This window comes from Budorcas taxicolor, chromosome 2, assembly GCF_023091745.1.
Source record: "Budorcas taxicolor isolate Tak-1 chromosome 2, Takin1.1, whole genome shotgun sequence".
Taxonomy (NCBI): domain Eukaryota; kingdom Metazoa; phylum Chordata; class Mammalia; order Artiodactyla; family Bovidae; genus Budorcas; species Budorcas taxicolor.
The window spans coordinates 151,950,188-151,972,616 of NC_068911.1; the positions used below are offsets into that span (position 1 = coordinate 151,950,188).

The window sequence follows — 22,429 nt, forward strand, 5'->3', positions numbered from 1 at the left end:
TCTCCTCCAGCCGCGTGGGGCTGGGAATCAGAGACCCAGGAGGAGGGAGGAAGGGAAATGGGATTTAGCCCAAGGGTAACCCGACTCCATGAGTGGGTGGCTAGGGGGCGGGGCACACCACAGGGTAGGGGGCTTGGAAAAGGCCTCAGGGACCCGTATAAGCCAAGGGGGTGGGGGCGACGGGGACTCCTAAAGGAGGGAGAAGAAGCAGAGCAGAGTCCAAGTCCCCTCCTCTGCTGCCCCCTCCCTCCACTGCTCCCTCGCAACCCGAGCCGGGGGGCCTAAAAATAGCCCCCGAGGCGCAACCGCGGCCGCCCCGGTGACCTTCTGGGTAGCACAGGCCGAAGGCGGGCGGGCGGCAGGAAGGCAGGGCGCCGGCCCCCCAGGGCTCATCTCCCAGGGCAACATCCCCCGGGTGCCCCCGTGGCCGTCCAGTTCCGGTGTCTCCCCAGCTCAACTCGCAGAGGCCATGCAGAAAGCCCGGGGCACGCGAGGCGAGGACGCGGGCACGAGGGCACCCCCCAGCCCCGGGGTGCCCCCGAAGAGGGCCAAAGTGGGGGCCGGCGGAGGGGCGGCGGCCGCGGTGGCCGGGGCGCCGGTCTTCCTGCGGCCCCTGAAGGACGCGGCGGTGTCTGCGGGCAGCGACGTGCGGCTGCGGGTGGTAGTGAGCGGGACGCCCCAGCCCAGCCTCAGCTGGTTCCGGGATGGGCAGCGCTTGCCCCCGCCGGCCCCCGAGCCCAGCTGCCTGTGGCTGCGGAGCTGCGGGCCGCGGGATGCCGGCGTGTACAGCTGCAGGGCCCAGAACGAGCGGGGCCAGGCCTCCTGCGAGGCGGTTCTCACCGTGCTGGAGGTCGGAGGTAATGCGGCGGTGGGGGCCAAGCCGGGGGGAGGGGGTGCTCATAGGTAGAGAAGGTTACCCTGGCCGCCGCTCGGTGGAGGCATCTGCTCATCCAGCCTTTTCCTGGGTGCTCTGGCTTCTCAGATGTGCTGACCCAGGAGTGCCCGTCAAGAGGAAAGTGCAGGGAAAGCGGGTGTCAAGGTAGAGAGGCTCCCCACAGGAAGGTCAGAGGTTAAGGGTCAGCGTTTGGTAAGCCAAGCCTGAGCCCCACTCAGGCCTCTCTGAGCACTGCATAGTGGGAACCCTCCTAATTTCCCTGTAGAGAGGGGCCTCCTGGGGAAACTGTTTTCACCAGCTCTGATAATTTAGACTCGGAATCTGCCTCTTCAGACATGCCTGCATGTCTGAAGGAGGAGGCGGGCTCCCCTGGTCTGGCTGTGGTGTTGAGGGGATGGGTCAGAACTCCTCATAGTCCATTGCCAGGGCAGGTTGGTGTGGTCAGCCCTAGGCTGGAAGGGGCCAGTGGGTGGACAAGTAGGATAGGGTGCAGAGCAGCAGGATAGAGTGCAGAGCAGCAGGAGGTAGAGCCTGGGCTGGGGGTTCCCAGCACATATGGAGGGGAGTGCCTGAGAATCCACACGCAAGCCCGCCGTGTGCATGTGCACGGGCGGGCAGTGCAGGGGTCTGGTGGTGCCAGCAGATGAGGGGCTTGTGGAATTGGTATGGGAAGTGCATGGGCCTTGTCTCCCCCAGGTTCAGAGGGCATGGAAGGGGGAATGGCCCTGCTTGTATCTGTGAAGGAGTGGGTGATGGTCCTAGGTGGAAGGGAAGGGGCATAAGACTGGGCCCTGTGCTCAGGGTCCTGCTGGGGCTGGTGTGGGTGCAGGCCAGGGCCAAATCTCCTTGGGTCAGTGTTTTAGGCTTCCTTTTTGACTTCCTCAGCCCCTAAACCAGTTCTTCTCTAGGCTGAAGACAGAATCTCAGCAGACTGAGTCTTAAGAAATAGAATTCTGAGGAAGAAAGCTGCAACTGGGGGAGATGGCAAAGAGCTTGGAGATCATGAGTTTGTCCTGGACATTTTCAAGAGGGAATTCTCACTCTGGCTGGATAGTGTCATGTAGGGGGACTGCTGAGGGGCTGAGGAGAAGGCATACCATGCTCCCCGGGTATAGCAAGCTGCACAGCTCCAGCATCTTGAAGGAACTCAGCAGCTGGAGGGTAAAGAAGGCTGCAGGGTGCAGCTGCGGGAGCTGGAGAGGAGGCTCAGCCTCCCTCTGCCAGCATCTCCACTCTCTCCCTAGCTCTGCCCTGCCCACCTTCCTCTTCAATGATCGAAAGGGCCAAGGCTGGCTTGTCTTGGTTGGCTTCACACCTGGCCAGGTACAGGCTTTCCTCGCACTCACTCTGGGGTTGGGGCTGGGGCTCATCCTGGCAGAACTCTGAGCTGGGGGAAGATGGGACTCCTTGAGGGCCTTTGTTCAGGGGCAAAGGGGGCTGAAAACAGAACATAAATAAAGGCACAATCGATAAGTTGATGTGAACACAACTTGGAGGAGAGAGATATGGGACAAAGAGAAGTGCTGAGAAGGATCCTGGTATCATTATGTTTGTTTAGAGTCAGAAAGGACCACAGAGAACTGCAGGTCCACAGGCTGCAGCTTTAAGGGTGAGGATGCTGTGGTCCAGAGCAGAGGGGGAGGTCACGACTAGCTGTCTGCTTAAAGACAAACAGCTAGTTATGCCCATCCCAGATCTCAGAACCCAGTTCTCTGAGTTTGGGCTCTGGGGGCTTTTTTACCTCTTAAGTTCTGGAGGGAGGAGCAAGAAAAGGGAGAAGGAGCTGTTTGTCGTATGGAGAGCCTTTCTGAAGATGAGAACCTCGTTGCCTGCCCTGGTCCCCCAGAGTGGGAAGAGTGACAGGATGCTAGAGCCCCCCCAGCCCCTCTGGAATCCAGGTGGCAGGGTCAGCAGATCTGAGCCCTGGCTGGACATACCTAGCCAGAGGCCAGGAGGCCGGTCTGCAGGCTGCTCTAATGGAACAGCATGTTTGAAAGGCTGGGGTGAGGAAAGGATCCTGGGTGCTGGGGGACTGGATTGGAGACCTTTTGTCACTCATGTCAAAACAGGAAGAGGGTTGGGCTGCAGCAAGTCACATCTGAGAACTTTTCATACTGGTAGGAGCTTTGCCCCAATAGCAGCTTTGCAATTATGATTCATTGGTAATAATTCTTAGTAGCAATTTTTAATAGTATGAATAGCCACTATGCTGCTGTGTGGCAGGCAATATGCTATCGTACCCTTTGATATATCATTTAAGTCCCACAGCAACCCTAGGGAACCTGAGGCCCAGAGGGATTAAATGAAGCATCTTGGTTGTACTGATAGGAGATGGCAAGGCAAGGATGGAAGCCTGGGTCTGTCCCACTGCCAAGAACCACATGCTTGACTACTATGCCCCTCCCACCTGATTGGCGAGGGAGGGGCTTTGCTTTGGTAATGTTGGCTGAGTCTGGCTTCCTTCTCTTCCTACTGCCCACCCTCCACCAGTCCCTGCCCAGTGAGAGGTCTCCGTCAAGATCAGTTGGGCAAGCAGCTCAGCGTTGCTCAGACTTCCTCATGGAAAACTTTCTTGGTTGGGATCAATGCAGGAGGACTTCAGGGTTCTCGAGGAAGTCCAGCCAGGACCTGGCTGCAGAGGGAAGCAGGCAGTTTCCTGGCTGGGACTGCCATCTGGCTCGGCAAGACGGGGTGATGCTAAGGTTCCTGGCACTTCTGAAGCCCAAGATGTTAGCTCAGGGATAGAGGGATATTGGCATGGTTGGGGAAGCTGGGGCCTTGAGAAGACAATGAGGAAAGACTAGGAATAGTGAAGATAGCAGAGATGCAGGATACTTGTATTTAACATGTGTAAAGCACCTATCTCATTTCAGTATTTAGTTTTCTAAGTTCCAGGTTACTGTTATGACCATTATACATAAAAGAAAACTGGTGTTCAAAGAGGGAATTTACCCAACGTCACCTGGTGAGTGAGGTGGCAGACCCAGATCTGAGTCTAGGTCCACAGTGCCTGTCCTCAGAAAGAGAAGAGTGGGAAGACTGAGGCCAGGATCTAGCATCGGAACTATCCCTCTGTCGGTATCCCCAAGTATCCCCCTGCCAGCATCTCCACTCTCTCCCTAGCCTCTGCTGTCTCCAAAATAGGCAGGCATTCTTCTCTGTCAAAACATCAGGCTCCCATTTGGATGGGCTGAGAAGCTATGTGCCAGTCAAGTAATCAGGGCAAGCACCACCGTCAAAGCTTGGGGCATGTGTGACTGGAGAGGGAGGCCTATACTGAAGGGTGGGGGTTAAGGAGGAGAGAGCACAGCCAAGGGAAGGCGCAAGCTGACAATGCTCACGGTGTTTGGCAGTCAGAAGTCTCATAGCCAGGGCCTGGGGGACCCTGGTGCGAATCAGAACGGCCAGAGGTCAACAGATGGTAGTAAAACATGCAGGGGACTTGAAGGCATGGAGAGGAGAGATTAGAGAGAAGTAAGGAAGGCCAATTTAGCAAGAGAAAGGTTGGGGACTCCAGCAGGAGCTGCCTGGAGCTAGACGGTGCAGTATCATCTTTTACACCTAGAATGTGGACAGTGTGGAAGAAAAGCCGGGAGGAAACCAGCATGGAGTTGGGAATGGGTATGGAGAGTGGCCCCCTCCTTTCATGCCAAGTCCTAGGGGGCCAGATCAGGAGCAGTGAGGAGCCATGGAAGGGAAGAAAGAGACTAGAGAGGCTGTTAAGTCAGCCAAAGCCCACACAAGACAACTTTCCTAAAGCGAGGGTAGCCCTCCCAGGAAGATCCTGGGTGGAAACAAGATGGTCACGTCTCCAGTTTCTAGAAAAGTCTGGGTCAGAACAGAGATGGGAGGAAGGCTGGAGAATGACCTGCTCCAGCAAGATTCTTAGTCCCCATCCCCCCACCCCCATCCTCACTACCAACAGCTCTGTGCCCCCTCCCCTGTGCCACATGTATGGAGTGCCCACCGAGTGCCCATCACTATGTTAGGTGCTTGAGATTTATAAGTCAGGGGAGGGGGGGAAGACCAAAATCCCTGTCCTCTTAGAGATGACATTCCAGGGAGGGAACATATTATGCATGCAATAATCATAACTATATGAAAATTATATAGTATGTCAGAAAATCAGAGCAGGGTGAACAGGAGGAAGGAAGGGAGAAGATGAGAACAAGGCAGCAAAGAGTGGGGTGTGGGTGTCTGGCTCAATGGAGGCTCTTTGTGAGAGATGAGGCATGGCTTTTCTCTGGTTAAGGGGACACGTGGGGCAGAAGTTGGAAGTCTGGTTTGGAGAAATGGCAGGGCGGCCCAGCTGCCCAACCTTGGAAGAAAATGGGGCGTTCAGGGGCCAGCTTGGGGAGGCCCACCCTGAGAGTATGCTCCAGACTGGCCTGTGTGGGTGAGCAGCGCGAGCCCAGAGCAGGAACCGAGTCTCATGGGCCCCTCTTCAGCCCAGCTGTCCCGTCACTCACGCCTGCTGCCCATTGGTTATTTTTGCTACGGAATGTGCCAGCCCCTCGGATTCTCCTGGGGAACAGGGGCTCAAGTTACCCCCTCTCCTCACTCAGCTCCCCCATCTGTGAGTGGGTGTGTTTGGGGGTGGGCAGGGAAATCGCCTATGTGTGTCCAGAGTCCTCCGACTGGAATTGATAAAGACATACACGTGTCCCCTTCTCATTGCATGTCCTGTGTGTGTGTCTGTAGGTGCAACCTCTGCTTCTGGGGGTCTGGGTAACAGGACCACCTGCAGGCACTCAGAACGTACAAGATATGACCTAAAACTTTAAAGAGCCATAAAACTCAAACAACTTCAGGAGCCAAGTAGAAACTGAAAAGGAGAGAGGTGGTCTTGTCAGCAGTTGAATTTGAGCAGGCTTGCCCAACTTAAAATATTGTACAGGCTGAACAAAACTCATCAGTTGGCTCAGTATTTATTTTGAACCCATGCTTTAAAGAAAAAAACTTAGGGGTCCTCCTAACCAATCAGTATATGAGGTTTTATGGCATGGTGGTCAGTAACTCAGTCATGGTGCCTGGGTGAGAATCCCTGGCTGCCAACTACAGGCTCTGTGGCCTTGGGCAAGTAACCTCTCTGTGCCTGTGTACATATTGAGTTTATTCATATAAAGTGCCTAGGCCATTGCTCGGTACATACTAAGCATGCTGTCAGTGTTAATGATAATGACTTTGTAGTCACATCTCAGCAACCAGGATTGGCACTACTTGTGTGTATTGGGGTGGGAATTTGGATCTGGGCAATCGTGGAGGCACAGAACCTGTGTGGCTTTGGCTAAATGATAGGACTTGTCTGAGCCTTAGTCACTTGTTGATTAAATGGAGTCAGTTACATGTTCTTCAGAGTTTCAAACTCACAGAGTTGTCAGTGAGGTAACCTTTATAAAGTGCCTGAAGTTGCTCAGTCTGTCTGACTCTTTGCAACCCTATGGACTGTAGCCCTCCAGTCTCCTCTGTCCACCGGGTTTCCCAGGCAAGAATACTGAAGTGGGTTGCTATTCCCTTCTCCAGGGGATCTTCTGACCCAGGGATGGAACTCAGTTCTCCTGCATTGCAGGCAGATTCTTTACCATCTGAGCAACCAGGGAAGCCCTGATAAAGTGCCTGACACTTAATAAATGTTTAGGAAACTTAGTTATAATGATTGTGTGTGTGGGGGGGGAGGGGTAGTGTTTTGTGCAAGCAAAATATGCATGGTGCCAAATGCCAGGAGGATAAAGAAAATTTGATGTGTGCTCACCCATGAATGAGAGTTGGGTTATATTTGTGAATAACAGGAAAATTTCTGGGCACCTTAGCTCGTGTGTGTGTGTGTGTGTGTGTGTGTGTGTGTGTGTGTGTGTGTGTGCGCGCCAGGGTGCAGGGACAGAGGACCTACAATCAGGGAACTTGAGGGCCTTCTTTGACCTTCCTGAGAAGCCTGAGGGGGTTCGCGTTCTGGGTCCAGGTCTCTAGGAGGACCCGTGCCCTGTGTATGATCCGGGCGCCCCCGCCCGGTGCCGCGGCTCTGCGATGTGTCGGGTACTGCCTGGCAAGGCGGACGCGCGCGCATGTTTGTGGAGTGAGCCAGTGGAGATGCGGCTGACCTTCTGGAGCGGCCCAGCGGGAGGCGGGCGAAGGTGGTGTGGACGCCGCGCTCGGCGGCCAATGAGCGAGTGGCCCGAACTCTCCTAGGGGCCAGTGCACCCTTTTCTGTGCCTCAGTTTCCCCATGTGCCCAGGACCCAGGAGGCCGATGCGGGGTGGGGGAGCCGCAAGGCAGGTGATTGCCGCCCCCGGGGACGCAGGGCAGCCGGCGAGGGAAGGGGCTCCTGGGGGGTTGCGGGCTGGCGGGGGAAGAGCGGGCTCCGGTCGCAGCCGCCGCCGCCGCCGCCGCCTTCCCCCCGCCCGGGCTCCGGCGGCCCCGAGGCTCCTTCCGCCACCGGCGCCGTCCCCCGCCCGCTCCCCGCCTCGCCCCCGGCCCCGCCTCCGACTCCGCCCCGCCCCCGCCCGTCCCCTCCTCGCCCGGCCGCCGGCCCGGCCCCCTCCCCCGCCATGAAGAAGCTGTGGGTGAAGAAGCGTTTCCAGGTGAGGGCTCCGGGGGCGGGCGGCGCCGGGAGGGGGCAGGAAGGGCTGGGCGCCCCGGAGGGAGGGCGGGTCGCCGCGGCGGGGCCCGGGGGAGGGGGCGCCGGAGCCGAGCCTGCCCCACCCCGGCGGACAAGGCGGCGAGCAGGGCGCGCTCCAGGGGGCTCCCCGGCCTACGTCAGGCCCCTCCCCGCGCCCAAGGGCAGAGCCCCCGCCCCCCCAACCCCCAGCACCCGCGATCGCCGCGACCCCCGGGGAGGCCCCCGCAGCCGCCCTGGCGTGGAGCGCCCACGGGCTTCTGTACCACCTCTCGCCTCTGTCCAACCCCTCCGTGCCCCTGGCTGGCTCCCCCAGCCCCCCACTCGGGAGCCTTCCATCTTCCGGGGCTCCTGGAAGCCACGGCGCAGGGATCCGCGCTGAGCTCAGTGCATTCCACTAGCCCTGCCCTGTCCTCCGTGGACCCAGGCCTCCTTCTTGCTTTCCTGAGGCTCCCGTCCTTTGGGGGGGACCTTGCCCTCTGCCCCCGCAACACCCTCCTGCCCTCTTGACACCTATCTGAGGCGTCTGTTCCCCCCCCTGCCCCCAGCAGGAATCTGTGTCCTTGTCCTTCCATCTCCCAGTCATCCAAGCATGCCCCCCCAAATTTCTTCCTTCACATCAGTCAGCCTCTCTATCTCTGGGAGTGTCGCTCAGGTCCCCAGTCCTCTGACCAGCGTTTGACCCTTAGTCCACCCTTCTTCCTCCCCAGCTCCTCCCCAGAGCCTCGCGGGAGCTCCAGGGGGAGGGCTGACAAGCAAGGAAAACTGGAGATATTTATTCCCTTTAGAGGAAGCTAGCTGCCGGGGTCTCTTCCACTTCCCCTGCCCCCAATGGCCCCTGGGCCAAGTTTCTGATTGATACAGAGGTTTGGACGAGAGGTATAGGGAGGTCGGAGCATCAGGAGCGAACCTTCCCCTCAACTCCTCATTCTGGCTTTTCTCTTTCAGAAAACCGGCCACTCCCGCCGGGCCTTTGGCCGACTCACCCATGGTGCGTGGACCGTGAGCTGCCTGCTCTAGCCCGTGCACACTCCTCCTCTTGGTCCATGTCCCTTCATGAGGCACTCAGGCCTGAAGACGGCCCATGAGATACAGGACCCCCAGATTCCCCCACCCACCCACCCACCCACCCAAGAAAGCCCCTTACAGCTGAGAAAGGACCTAGCAATAGGGGTGGGGGTTAGCTGGCACACCCCCTCATGGGTCCCAGACTTATTATTCTTCATCTGTGGGCCAGGTGGGGATGAGTTAAGTGCCATGCTTCTACAACCAGCACGTGGCTCCTGCTTGTCATGGCACTCAGGGGTAAACTGAGGCACAGAACCTGATAGAATCTGGGAAAGTTAAAAGAAACATGCCCAAGAAACTTTGCTCCTAGCCTGACCACATTTTTGAGGACCATTCAGCAGTAGCAGAGAGGGTTTGGGAAGAAGGTGCAGGTCATGTCATGATGCCAAATAGATGGAGAGGTTCTTTTGAGAGGTCAAAGCACAATGCAGATACTGTACCAGAAGATGGGCCTGACCCCTAATGGGGGGCCTGGGTCTGCGGCTGGGCTGAGTGCAAGTGGGTGTATGTGTGTGTACGTGTGTGTGTGTGTGTGGCCAGTGGGAGCACGAGTGAAAATGCGAAGGGTGCAGAATCACTGGAGTCATTGGAAGAATCCCCCAAAGCACACTGGCTCCCCAGTACTGGGCCCACTGGGGCCGGCAGGCAGTTAGTGAATGAGAGAGGCTTTGCTCACGCTAGGTGTCTCCCTCCCCTGACTCCCATCCCTACAGGGCATCTTTGGGCATCGGGTACCCTGATGGCCCCTCTGTCCTGCCTGCCCACCATGCCCTACCCCACAAACGCTCTGATAACAGTCTGTCCATGTCTCTCTCCTGCTGCTCCTATGGAAGCGAAGTTTTCCGCTCCTGCAGAAAGCAAAGTTACGGTAGGAAACTGGCTCCTGCCCTTGCCCTCCACTCCCCTGCTTCCCTGCCCAAACCCGGCCTCTCCTCACCCTGCCTCAGCTGCACCCTGATGTGTTCCGGCTGGTTTGGGGTGGAGGACAGGCTGGCCCTGCGGTTGGTTGAGTGCCCTGACAGTACGACTCTGAGGTGACTCCCCTTTGTTCCTGGGTACCAGAACCCAGACTTTAGAACCTTGAAACCTAGGATCTTGTTATTTGGGGGGCTGTGCGGGAACTTATCACTGACGGAGAGGAGGGGGAGGGGCTACAGCCCTGCAGTCCATCAAGTGGCCGGGTGGGGGGACTGCAGGTAGCTTTGAGGGCACTACCACGGAGGCAGGGGTGAGGAGCCAGAGGACCGGCATGAGAGGGTTGACCCCGAGGCTACCAGGATGGGCAGCGGGATGTGGGGAGCTAAAAGGGAGAAAGGATAGATAATGGAAGTCCTTCTGATGGCGATGTGGAGCCTGCTGTGGGGGAGGCAGGAGGGAAGAGTCGGAGTCAGGGGGAGGAGAGCCCTGCCCACACAGACCCCTTCTCCTCCAGACTCGGAGACGGGCGAGGATGACATCAGCGACGGGCAGGGGACCCAGCGCCTGGAGCTTCGGGATGATGGGGCCTTCAGCACCCCCACGGGTGAGCTCTCTGGGGTGTACACAGAGCCAGCAGGTGGCCTTCCCTTCAAAGATGCCTGGCTTCACTGTGTTCCTCTCTCTAGGGGGCTCTGATACCCTGGTGGGCACCTCCCTGGACACACCCCCGACCTCCGTGACAGGCACCTCAGAGGAGCAAGTGAGCTGGTGGGGCAGCGGGCAGACGGTCCTGGAGCAGGAAGCGGGCAGCAGGGCTGGCACCCGCCGCCTCCCGGGCAGCCCAAGGCAAGCACAGGCGACCGGGGCCAGGCCACGGCACCTGGGGGTGGAGCCGCTGGTACGGGCGTCTCGAGCTAATCTGGTGGGCGCAAGCTGGGGGTCAGAGGATAGCCTTTCGGTGGCCAGTGACCTGTACGGCAGCGCATTCAGCCTGTACAGAGGACGGGCGCTCTCGATCCACGTGTAAGTAACGGCCTTACCTGGGCCCTTCACTGTCCCACCTCACCATGCCGCCTCGCACTGCCCCTCACCATCCATTAGCCTCCACACCCCACGTCCCCTGCACCATCCATCCCTCTGTGCACTTCTCCAACCCCCCATTGCTTCCTCTCCTGGCCCCAGCTGCCCACTCTGTCTTCCTACACGGCTCCGTCCTCCTCCTATTCCATCACCACCCACATGCTCCTGCTCCCACCTGTCCTGGCTCACTGTGCCATCTCCATGGTCTCGTGAACCCCTCTCTCCCTTCCTTGTCTCCTGCAAGATCTCCACTCTCCCGGGGGCCCTCTCCCGCCTCACCCATTCAGGCTCCAGTTGTCCCCAGGATCCCCACTCCCCCCCCCTCAGGGGCCCCCTCCGTGCCTGCTGTCTCAGCAGCTGCTGCCTTTTCATCTCTGCACATTCCTGTTCCCATGTGGGCCTTTTTCTGGGAGGAACGGAACCTTTCTGCACGGCAGCTCCCGGGAGAGCAGGAGGGAGCGAGCGAGAGCACAGCCAGGAGACAGAAGAGAGCGAGGTGGTCAGGGGGTTGTTGGGGCCAGGGGCCTGGGAGAGCAGGGGGCTGTGAAGTGTGTGGGTGGCAGGGGGCTGGGGCAGGGTGGGATGGAGATTGGGGGTTGGGGGGGCTAGGCTGGAGGCAGAGGGCTCGGAGTGATGGAGGTGGGGGCATGTGAGGACCCCACATGGGAGACACCTCAGGGTGGGGTTGAAGGTGGTCCTGGGAGGCTATGGTGAGGAGCGGAGGTCTTGGAGTGAGGTGTTGGAGCTGGTTTTGGGTTTTGGAGATGTGGGACTGGCAGATGCAGAAGGGAGTGCTATGGTAGAAGAGGGGAGTGGCTGATGAGAGAGGTTATCAGGGGGCATTTGGGGAGCTGAGGGGGGCCTGATTTGTGATGGGTATGGTGTGTGTCAGGGAGGTACCATCCTGGAAGAGAAAGAAAGGGCCTGATGGGGGGAGGCCTTTTTGCGGGTGGCTGAGGTGGCTGGTGGTACACAGGGAAGAGGTCTGGGGGCAGGTGCAGAGGAGGCGCCCTTGCTTTATCTGACTGGCATTAACCAGGTGCTCCCATGCCCTGGACTTGCCTTTTCCTTCCCTGCCTTTCTTTGCCAGGCCCCAGCCGGAGCCTGGAGTTGCTATGGCAACTTCCGAGGAACCCATTTCCTTAGTGATGTCTGTGGTACACAAGCTGGCCTGGAGCTTGAAACTGCCAGCAAGAGATCTCCTCTGCTGTCCCCAATTTCTCTCCCTGCCTCACCCAGTTCCCACAGGCCATTCCTCAGGGACTCTGCTGTCCCTCCCCCAGAGTAGACTCTGCCTCCCTGCAGGTGGCTGGTTGAGGTTTTTCTCCCTAGGGCACTCTAGATTGCATGCCCCCCACCCCCACCCCACACCCTGTTGGAGGTGAGGTTTGCTGTGTAGGTGGCTGACCCAGGTAGCCTGACACTCAGGCACTGGAGAATTTATGCTCATGGCCAATACCATACAATTTCTCCCCTCTCTGTGCCCCCAGAATCCCAGACATTTTGGAGGGAACAAGGCCTTTTAAGCCAGACTACTGGGGTTTCAATCTAGCACCAGCTATTTCCTAGCTGTGTTACCTTGGTAAGGCACCTCACCTCTCTAAACCAGTTTCTTCATCTGTAAACGGAGATAATAACAGTCCTTGTCGAAAAGGATTGTTGTGAGGATTAAATGACTCAATGCATTTTAAGCATTCACTACATGCCTGATACACAATAAGTACTCAATGAGCCATTTCATAAGTTTTTATTAAGCTCTCTCTAATGTGTTAGGTAGGATGTTAATATCTCCGATTCCTTTTCTTGCTAATCTCTTATGTTCGGTGTGCCCCCAAGAGTCCAGATGGGGGAAACTGAGGCCCAGCTCTTGGGCATCAAAGCTCTGAAGGTGAGAGGGGCAGTCTGGGGCTGCCCAGCTCCTTCCTTCCTCCTCTTCTCCCACACCCACTGTTCAGGCCCACGCAGTAGTTATTTTGGAGCTGAGTTATTCCTGAGCATACCCCTTTGGGGAGCTTCTGTGTTTCTCAGGGGGTGGTTTCCAAGGACTCAAGGTAACTTTCCCAGGGGCAGGACAAAGTCAAAGGCCTTGTACCGGGGGCAGATTAATCAAAGGCACGGGAACCTGGGTACCCTTGTCTCCTGCTCCAGGGACCTCAGCTGTCACCTGCTGTCAGCACTGGTGGGGGCTCAGGTCTGAGGAGGTGCTAGGCAATCCCGGGGATGTTGGCATTGCTCCTGGAAGGCGTGTGCCTGTTCTTCCCGGGGCACAGTGAAGGGGTATGCCCTGCTGAGGAAGGGCAGGGCTGTGGGGGCCAGCTGGGGGCAGGAATGAGTGGGAGGCTGAATTCCTGAGAGGGCCCCGCCCCATCCCGCCCTCCCGCCTTCCCTGCCCACTTCATCTTTTGGGTCTTCAGCCTCATCCTTCCCCCCCCCCCCCCCCCCCACTTAGTTTCTGTTTCTGCTGTTTCCCAGCTTCTGGGGCTGGGGAGAGGGGGCTGGCTAGAGCCCCTGGGACTGAGTCTGTTCTTGGACCCAGCCACCAGCCCAATCTTCCGGGGCCAGAGCCGCCAGCCTCTCCCCAGCACCTGCTATGGCTGTGCGTTCCTCTTGGGGGGTGGGGGGGGGGGCGGAGGAGGGGCTGGCCGATGTCACCCCCAAGCCTTCCCAGCATGCCCACCGCCCAATTCCTGCCTGTCACGACCCGAAGGCCTGGAAGGGGAGGCCCCCTGAATCTCCTGCCCCTCTTTGTCTTGGTCCCGCAGCAGTGTCCCTCAGAGCGGACTGCACAAGGAGGAGCCTGACCTTCAGCCTCAGCCCGCCAGCGAAGCCCCTCGTCGCCCAGCCCTGCCGCCCCCCTCCAAATCCGCGCTGCTGCCCCCACCGTCCCCTCGGGTGGGTAAGCGGCCCCCCCCGGGAACCGGCGGCCAGCCCCTGGCCACCCCTACGCCGCCCCACCGGCGCTCTCGGGAGCCGGTGCTGCCCGAGGACGCCACCGCCGAAGAGAAGCGAGGGAAAAAGTCCAAGTCGTCCGGGCCCTCGCTAGCGGGCACGGCGGAGTCCCGGCCTCAGACGCCCCTGAGCGAGGCCTCGGGCCGCCAGTCGGCGCTGGGCCGCTCCCCGAGGCTGGTGCGCGCTGGCTCCCGCATCCTGGACAAGCTGCAGTTCTTCGAGGAGCGCCGGCGCAGCCTGGAGCGCAGCGACTCGCCGCCGGCGCCCCTGCGGCCCTGGGTTCCCCTGCGCAAGGCCCGTTCGCTGGAGCAGCCCAAGTCCGAGGGCGGCGGGCCGTGGGGCACGCCCAGGGCCTCGCAGGAGGAGCTGCGGGCGCCGGCGGGCAGCGTGGCTGAGCGGCGCCGCCTATTCCAGCAGAAGGCGGCCTCGCTGGACGAGCGCACGCGTCAGCGCAGCCCGGCGTCCGACCTCGAGCTGCGCTTCGCCCAGGAGCTGGGCCGCATCCGCCGCTCCACGTCGCGGGAGGAGCTGGTGCGCTCTCACGAGTCCCTGCGCGCCACGCTGCAGCGCGCCCCGTCCCCCCGAGAGCCCGGCGAGCCGCCCCTCTTCTCCCAGCCCTCCACCCCCAAGACCCCGCGGGCCTTGAGCCCCGCCGCCGCCCAGCCGCCCCCTGCGAGCGTCGCGGAAAAGCCCGGGGATGAGCCAGGGAGGCCCCGGGGCCGTGGGCCGGCGGGCAGGACCGAGCCGGGGGAAGGCCCGCAGCAGGAGGTTAGGCGCCGGGACCAGTTCCCGCTGACCCGGAGCAGAGCCATCCAGGAGTGCCGGAGCCCAGTGCCGCCCCCCACCTCCGAGCCCCCCGAAACCAGGACGAAAGCTCCCCCGGGTCGGAAGCGGGAGCCCCCGCCGCAGGCCGTGCGCTTCCTGCCCTGGGCCACGCCGGGCCAGGAGGGCGCTGCTGTGCCCCAGACCTTGGAGAAGAACAGGGCGGGGCCCGAGGCCGAGAAGAGGCTGCGCAGAGGGCCGGAGGAGGACGGTCCTTGGGGGGCCTGGGACCGCCGAGGGGCCCGCAGCCAGGGCAGAGGTCGCCGGGCGCGGCCCACCTCGCCTGAGCTCGGTAAGAACTCGGGGAGGGTAGACGGTGCTGAGTGAGACCTGGGTGGGAGCATGTCCGGAAAGAGCGAGACTGCTAGGCATTTGCGAGGGTGCGGTTTTAGAGGAAATGCATGGTCCCAGGTTCCAGTTTGAGTGAAGGATTGTTGAAAGCCCCTTGTATATGACCTGTCCGATGGTGAGAGTGTGAGAATGTTTTGATGGAGACTGGGCGGAGCGGAGCTGGGGGCAGAGATCCCATGCCCAATGCCTTCTATAACGTCCCTTGGATTTAGTGGCCTGCTGGGCTGTTGGGTCAAGGATTTAATGGTGGGGGGAAACCCTCCACACCCCCACTGGTCTGTGGGGGAAGAGACCAAATTCCATCTCAATAAATTATTGGTCATGTCCCTCTTACTGTTGAGCTTAGGGCCAGCCAGTTCTCAGCATTGATCTTCTTATCCCCATACATCACCTGACCAATCACGGCTACTAAGATCTCACCCAGACTCCCTTCTAGCCTCATCTCTCCTATCTTTTGAGTCCCTGCGTGGCTGAGCTGACTGTGATCACATGCCAACCAGTGTGTTGTCTCACACTCCTGTGGATGGTGGCCAGTACCCCAAATGCCTCTACCCCTAACTCTGCTCAACTGAACATCAACTTGGGGCCACTTCTGGTGCGAGACTGAGGAAGCCATCCTCAACTCTCTCCTGCCTCTGCTGTTTTTCCAGGCCAGATATGTCAACCCCCTGCTCTTAGGACACATTGTTGGTGTCTCTTGCAGTGCACTTACCATTCCTCCCCCTTTTTTGCATCACATTATTCTTCATTTTAGTATTATTGTCTCAAGATCTTTAGAGATGATTAGGCACCTGTTCATCATCCTACTAGCCACATTATCGAGCATCCACAGCCATGTTCCAGGCGTTGTGTTAACTGGGTGTATTACTGTATTTTAATCTATATGCCAGTTCTATAGGATGTTGGGTGCTATTTATCAGCTCCATTTAACAGATAAAACTGAGGCACAGAGATTATCTAATTTGTCCAAGGTTTTGTAGCTAGAAAACAGCATAACTGAGATCTCCATGGCTCTTTTGGCTACAGACACTGCATTATCTGGCTCATGTGCTGTGTTCAGTCACTTTAGTCGTGTCCAACTCTTTGCGATCCCATGGATTGTAGCCTGCCCAGGCTTCTCTGTCCATGGAATTTTACAGGCAAGAATACTGGAGTGGGTTGCCGTGTTCTTCTCCAGGAAATCTTCCCAACCCAGGGACTGAGCCGATATCTTTTAGTTCTCCTGCCAATGCGGGTTCTTTACCACCATCGCCACCTGGGAAGCCCGTTATCTAGCATATAGAATGTCAGAATTAGAAAACACCCAGAGAGAGTCACGGCCGTGGAGTTTTATGGTCTCTTCATGTGTACGAGCTCTCTTCCTGTGTGTGTATGGTGTCTTCCTATAAGCAGGGACTGCCTCTTGTTTCCTATTGTGTCGCTGGTACCCATACAGAGTAACTAAGTACAGTGCTACTGTTTGGTGAATGGACACAATCAAAGCTGATCTTCATGAGGTCTCTCATGGGTACCAGAAGCCCCTGCTGCTCCCTTTTTTTAATCCAGTGGCATCACTAGTTTGACAGTTTACCACATATTGCCCTGTCACACTAGCATTGCTTAGGTCTTGGGTTGCTATTGGCTTATTCTCTGTTTGGAAGCTTCTGAAGTCGTGTCCTCCTCAGAGCGCCTTGCACAGGGCCTGATCTATGATCGCCGATGACTGATTTGTGTAAAGACACACACAGCACAGGCCCTGTCTTCCTCCAGAAGCCAGCCTCCTAACTGTGGCTAAAATTAAGCAGCCAAACCACCATAGAGTCCCGCCACCCTGTTCTGTTTGAGAACTCCCTTCTGTTTTCCTTTCTTCCCTGTCTCAGGAGGTTCAGGAGAGAGACCCTTTGCTCTCCAACTCTTGCCTTCCAGAAGGCCCGCTCCCTGGGTTTGCCCCCTCTCCCCCCGAGTCATTCCCACAGGGACATGTCCCCTTGCCCTCTCGCCCATGTGTCCTGCAGAGTCTTCGGATGACTCCTACGTGTCTGCTGGAGAAGAGCCCCTGGAGGCCCCTGTGTTTGAGATCCCCCTGCAAAATGCAGTGGTGGCCCCAGGGGTGGATGTGCTGCTCAAGTGTATTGTCACCGCCAACCCCCCGCCCCAAGGTGAGCTCTAGGCCTGGGGTCAGGCTAAGACTGAGAGAAGGAGGGGAGATTCTCCCTTCCCTGCCTCCCACCCCAGTCCTTGGGGGGAAGGGGAGGGAGGGGGTACGGGGAGCAGGCGGGGAGATCATCCATTCCCTGGGGCTAGCCGGACTGCTGTGTCATGTATGTGTGTGTCTGTGTGTGCTAGGGGGTCACAGTCCCTTGAGAGAGGGGAAGGTGGGCCTGGACTTTTGTGACTGAGGGGCCAGTCCTCGGGATTCCCTGGGGTGGGGAGAGGAGTGCTGTGGGCCCTGTATGGGGTGGGGTGGGGGGAGATTGGCCCCAGTGGGTCCCTGTGGGCAAGGACAACCTGGTCACCCCGCTGCTTCCCCACAGTGTCCTGGCAGAAGGATGGGTCCCCGCTGCGCAGTGATGGCCGCCTTCTCATCCGGGCAGAAGGCGAGCGGCACACCCTGCTGCTCCGGGAGGCCCGGGCTGCCGATACCGGGAGCTATGCAGCCACTGCCACCAACGAGCTGGGCCAGGCCCGCTGCGCTGCCACGCTGGCTGTGAGACCTGGTAGGGAGCCCGCGGGCCCCGGGGCTGGGCGGGGTGAGCAGTGACCCTTCCCACTCCTAGCCTGGTGCTTGGGCTTTCAAGCAGTGTGCATTCTAGTCCATTCTCCTGTGTTGGCTGCTCTAGTGCAAGCATTTTAAATGGCTTTGGCCCCAAGGCAGTGGCCAAATTCCCAAGGCACGTGCCAGAGAGGCCAATTCATGAAGTCATTGAAGTGTGTCTTTCGACATCCTCTAAATGCCCTCCTCCCATGGCATTTCCCTGAACCAGGTTCTGTGGGGAAAGCAAATTATCCTTGAGTCTCAGAGATAAAGAATCTCCCACCTTAAAGGGTTTAAAAGCCATCAGGAGTCTTCTGAGGTCATTTCCTCTCTAGAATGGTCACCCCTATTCCCACCTCCTATAAAAACAGATGCTTTTAAGTGCCACAACTTTCCCCTGCTCCCTTGCTCCTTCAGTTGAACCCAGAGCCCGAAAGAAGATGCATCTGAGAGTACCTCCTGGGACGTAGCTGAGGCTGCTTCATTTTCTATTTTTATGAAAGTCCTTTCTTGGTGTCAGACTACTTCCTTTGGATTTGAGCCCGGTTTCTTTCAGGTTGAGGACTGGTGTTGGTGTGCATGGCCGGTTCAAGTCATTCAGGTTGCTGGGCTGACAAAGTGCTGGCCCTGGGCAGTGGTGGGGTGGGGAGGTGAGAGAGGGTAGGGGGTGTTTCAAAAGGAAAAGTCGCACGTGGGCTGTAGCCTACCAGGCTCCTTCGTCCGTGGGATTTTCCAGGCAAGGATACTAGAGTGGGTTGCCATTTCCTTCTCCAGGAGATCTTCCTGACCCAGGGATCGAACCTGGGTCTCCTGCATTGTAGGCAGACGCTTTACCATCTGAGCCACCAGGGAAGTTCATTAAGGAAATTACCACTGGGTAATCAACCTAGGTCAGCAGACCTGGGATAGAGGACAGTGCAGAGTAGATGAACCTGGTCCCTAGACTGGCCAAGCGGACTGTGGTGTTGTGAGATCCTGGACTGAGAGACATCAGAGCCCTGAAGGAGCCTGGGAATTAGGCGGGCAGGGGGAGGGGCTAGGCGTGCCTGGACAGGGAATAGTACGCCTTGTTCTGTCCTTTACTTTCACTCAGTGCTGCCGGAGACAAGATTACAGAGCCCACTGTGCTGTGGTCCTGGGTCCTCAGCACCTTCACGATCAAAGAGATTAGGGAGTTCTTGGCAATGTCTGACCTGAGTCCCAGTCCTGCATTAGGTCCTTTGGTCCTTTGCACCTGTCTGGCTTTGCAGGCCTGCAGGTCTGCCTGTTCCTTAGCCTACATCCCCCTCCCAGGAGCCCACGTGTTAGGTATTCTTCTGCTCGCCCCTCCCACCGCGCTGAATCATACCCATCCCTCCACTGCATGCTTCCGTCCTTCCATCACCTCCGGGATCTGGCTTCTGACTCAGCTCCCCGCTCCTCTTCAGGGGCCCAGGCCTGGCTCCAGGATTCCGGTCAATACCTGGCTTGGGCTGAGATTTGGCCGAGGGTTGTATGTGTGTGGTGGTGGTTGGGGGGGGCGGGGGCAGGTTTACCCCAGTACTGGCTCAGGGCCATTTGAAAGCCTTTTAAGGTTGGGAAGGAGGCTTGGGGCAAGGCAACTGTCAGCACTTGACTGGGAGTTCTATGTTCGCCACACGGAACCTCCCTGTACTTTAGTTTCCTCATTTGTAAGCCAGAGATAATTATACCATCCTCACGAATGAAAGCAAATGTGTGAACAAGCTTTATGAACTGTAAAGCTGTAGACAAATGTTAGTTGTTAGCATTATTAAGGGGTGATGTTGAGCACAGGAGCATGGGTTGCCAGGAGGCTCCCAGAAAACTGCCTCTTCCTTTTCTGCCCTTCCTTCAGCCTGTCTGGGCCTTGGGGACTCCTTCCCCGCCCTCCCCAGGCCTGCGACCCACAGCCCCTCTGTATTTCCCAGTCCCTGGATCTTCAGCCTGCCACAGCGTCTCTGTGCCTCCTCCAGCCTGGGGAGCCAGAAAGCTTCATCACATTAGTCAGCCGCACCAGGCACTGTGGCCACAGAGCAGTTCTCATAAGCCAGGCTGGCTGGAGGGCCCCAGGGCTTGAGGGACAAGCACGTGAGTCTAGACGCGGCTGTTGTGGAGAAAGCAGATTTTCTTACCCTACAAGGCGCTGTTTGGTCCAGAGCAGCTGGACGGGGGCCAGTGGACCTAGAGAGCAGCAGGAATGGGCGGAACCTGTGAGTGGCACATACATTTGGCAAGGGAGGGGGTCCCAGGCCTGGAGTCTGTGGGGATTGAGGGGGTGGGGCAAGGGAAGGGTGTCAGGCAGTGTGGCTGTGGGTGGGGTGGGAGTGGGTTGAAGGAGGGAGGGTATGGTGTCTTTTAGGAAGAGGCCTCTTGGAACCATCTTCCTTTCTTGCTCCTTTGGCCCCACTTGGTAACCAGGGGTGGCTGCCCAGTGCCCTCTTGGGGTTCCTCCCCGCAACAGGACAAACTTTTGAGATCCAACAGATCTCAGTTCCGGGCTGGGAACTTCGGGAACAGGGGTAACTGAAGAATAGAGTTCCATGGGTGCTGGATTTGTAGGGCTGCCTTTGCAACCCCACCCCAACCCTGGTTCCCTCCCCACCCGCCCCTCCCTGCTGGATAACTCTGTAGAGACCCAGTCATGCTCCCAAGGGGTGAATGTGTGTGTTGGGGTGAGCGGTGGGCGTGTGTGGGAGGTGTGCCTAACCGAAGCTAAGCATTCTCAGTGCTGCCTGCATCCATCACACACACATTTACTGAGCACCAACTGGGTGCCAAGTGCTTCATGTCTCTGAGCAGCTTCTTGTCTTTGGAGAGTGTCAGATACTTTTTTCCAAACCCTTTCACATTTCTCCCTTCACTTGAGCTGCATCCCACCACATGCACCCCTTGGAGAGGAACATTTCAGGGAGTAACATTGCCGCTTTAGACTGGATGATGAAAGGGTAAAGTGACAGAGTTAGCACAAGGGCAGCAGCCTTTATTGAGCATCTGTAATCTGCTTCAGAATGCTAGAAGCAACAGGTGATTTAAAGCGATGGAAATACTCACCCATGAAACAAAAAAACTTAGCATGGATGGCAGAATACGGTAACATGTTATTGTTGTTCAGTCAGTGAGCTGTAGCCGACTGTTTGCAACCCCATAGACTGCAGCATGCCAGGCTTCCCTGTCCTTCACTGTCTCCCGGAGTTTGCTCAAACTCATGTCCATTGAGTTGGTGATGCCATGCAACCATCTCATTCTCTGTCACCCTCTTCTCCTCCTGCCCTCAATCTTTCCCAGCATCAGAGTCTTTTTCCAATGAGTTGGCTCTTTGAATCAGGTGGCCAGAGGATTGGAGCTTCAGCTTCAATCCTTCCAATGAATATTCAGGGTTGATTTCCTTTAGGATTGACTGGTTGAATCTCCTTGCTGTGCAAGGGACTCTTCAGGAGTCTTTTCCAGCACCACAGTTTGAAAGCATCAATTCTTCGGTGCTCAGCCTTGTTTATGGTCCAGCTCTCACATCCACACATGACTACTGAAAAAACCATAGCTTTGACTATACAGACCTTTGTCGGCAACGTGATGTCTCTGCTTTTTATGTGATCAGGTCTTGTGTTGATTGGGTTCTCATATGAAATCCCACCCTGGGAGGTAGGCTTTATTATTATGCTCCTGCTGTTGTTGTTGTTCAGTCGCCCAGTCATGTCCCACTCTTTGCAACCCCATGGACTGCAGCACGCCAAGCCTCTCTGTCTTTCACCATCTCCCAAAGTTTGCCCAAGTTCAAGTCCATTGCATCAGTGATACCATCCAGCCATCTCATCCTCTGACACCCTCTTCTCCTTCTGCGTGCAATCTTTCCCAGCATCAGGGACTTTTCCAGTGAGTCAGCTGTTCACATTAAATGACCAAAATACTGGAGTTTCAACTTCAGCATCAATCCTTTCAATGAGTGCAGGCTTGATTACCCTTAAGATTGACTGATTAGATCTCCTTGCTGTCCAAGGGACTCTCAGGAGTCTTCTCCAGGACCATAGTTTGAAGGTATCTGTTCTTCAGCTCTCTGCCTTCTCTACAGTCCAACTCTTAATGTGAGTTGGGAAGACCATAGTCTTGACTATATATTGACCTTTGTCAGCAGAGTAATGTCTCTGCTTTTCAGCACACTGTCTAAGTTTGTCATGACCATGTTACAGATAAGGAAGTGGAGACTTGGGAAGCTTTAGCAAATTGCTCCAGAGCATCACTGATCATAGAACTTCCTGTGATGATAGAAACGTTCTTACTTGCCCTAATAGGGTAGCCACTAACTATAGGTGGCTGCTGAGGACATGAAAGGTGGCCAGTGTGACCGAAGAGCTGACTCTTTTGTTGTATTTCATTTTAGTTAAAGTGCACTGAAATTGTCTCAAGCAGCTGGTGGCTACCCTGTTGGGTGCTCAGCTCTAGGAGCAGAGGCCGCTGGAGGCCAGATCATGGTTTGAAGCCCTGTTCCTGGGTCTCCCAAGCTTGTCCTCCTAATCGCTGTACTGTACCATCCCCTCTTCCGCTACCCGAGAGGGGTCAGGGTTCGAGGCACAAGGGTAAAGTTGTGCCCCGGAGCTCCTAGGGCAGGGGCAGAGACTGTCCCTGCCCGCTGTGGGCGGGTCAGCCTGGGGGCACGTTTCTGTGCTTCCTCTCTGGCCCCCACCTTCCCCGTGGCTGTAATGCTGCTTTGCGTGCCTGGTGGCTGCGGTCAGCTCACCCCCGCTGCAGGCTCTGGTCAGGAGGAGGGCAGACGTGGGGGACTCACGCACCCAGGCCTCCATCCAGCTGCCTTCAGCCCTCCCCTCACACACAGGTCTTCTGTATTTGAGTCTACGGTTCTAGCATTTTCCAGCTGAGACCTTGGCCCCAGCTGGTGGCGTGTTCTCGTCTACAAAGCAAGGGTCACTTTGTAACTCCTGGGCTACTTTCCTTGGTAAGATTTGTGAGGCTCTGTGGGGCTAATGATTAGGCTAAGGACATTTGG

At 57.3% G+C, this 22,429-nt stretch overlaps 1 protein-coding gene and 1 non-coding gene across 6 annotated transcripts in view; one reads left to right on the forward strand and one right to left on the reverse strand.

The window, feature by feature from the left end:
- Nucleotides 1-330: 330 nt before the first annotated feature.
- The window catches only part of SPEG (striated muscle enriched protein kinase), a 58,397-nt gene continuing 36,298 nt past the window's right edge, over nt 331-22,429 (forward strand). Inside the window, exons 1-8 of one of the 5 annotated variants that reach the window (XM_052657584.1) lie at nt 331-857; nt 8,457-8,499; nt 9,410-9,444; nt 10,009-10,098; nt 10,181-10,517; nt 13,337-14,637; nt 16,691-16,834; nt 17,210-17,392. In XM_052657584.1, the coding sequence (XP_052513544.1) occupies nt 470-857; nt 8,457-8,499; nt 9,410-9,444; nt 10,009-10,098; nt 10,181-10,517; nt 13,337-14,637; nt 16,691-16,834; nt 17,210-17,392 (2,521 nt within the window). In that variant the 5' untranslated portion in view covers nt 331-469. The remainder of the gene's footprint in view (nt 858-8,456; nt 8,500-9,409; nt 9,445-10,008; nt 10,099-10,180; nt 10,518-13,336; nt 14,638-16,690; nt 16,835-17,209; nt 17,393-22,429) is intronic. The other 4 variants (XM_052657601.1, XM_052657617.1, XM_052657609.1 and 1 more) reach the window with 4 other exon arrangements.
- On the reverse strand, nt 18,210-18,282 carry TRNAC-ACA (transfer RNA cysteine (anticodon ACA)). The gene has a single exon. It is a non-coding gene; the product is annotated as a tRNA-Cys (tRNA).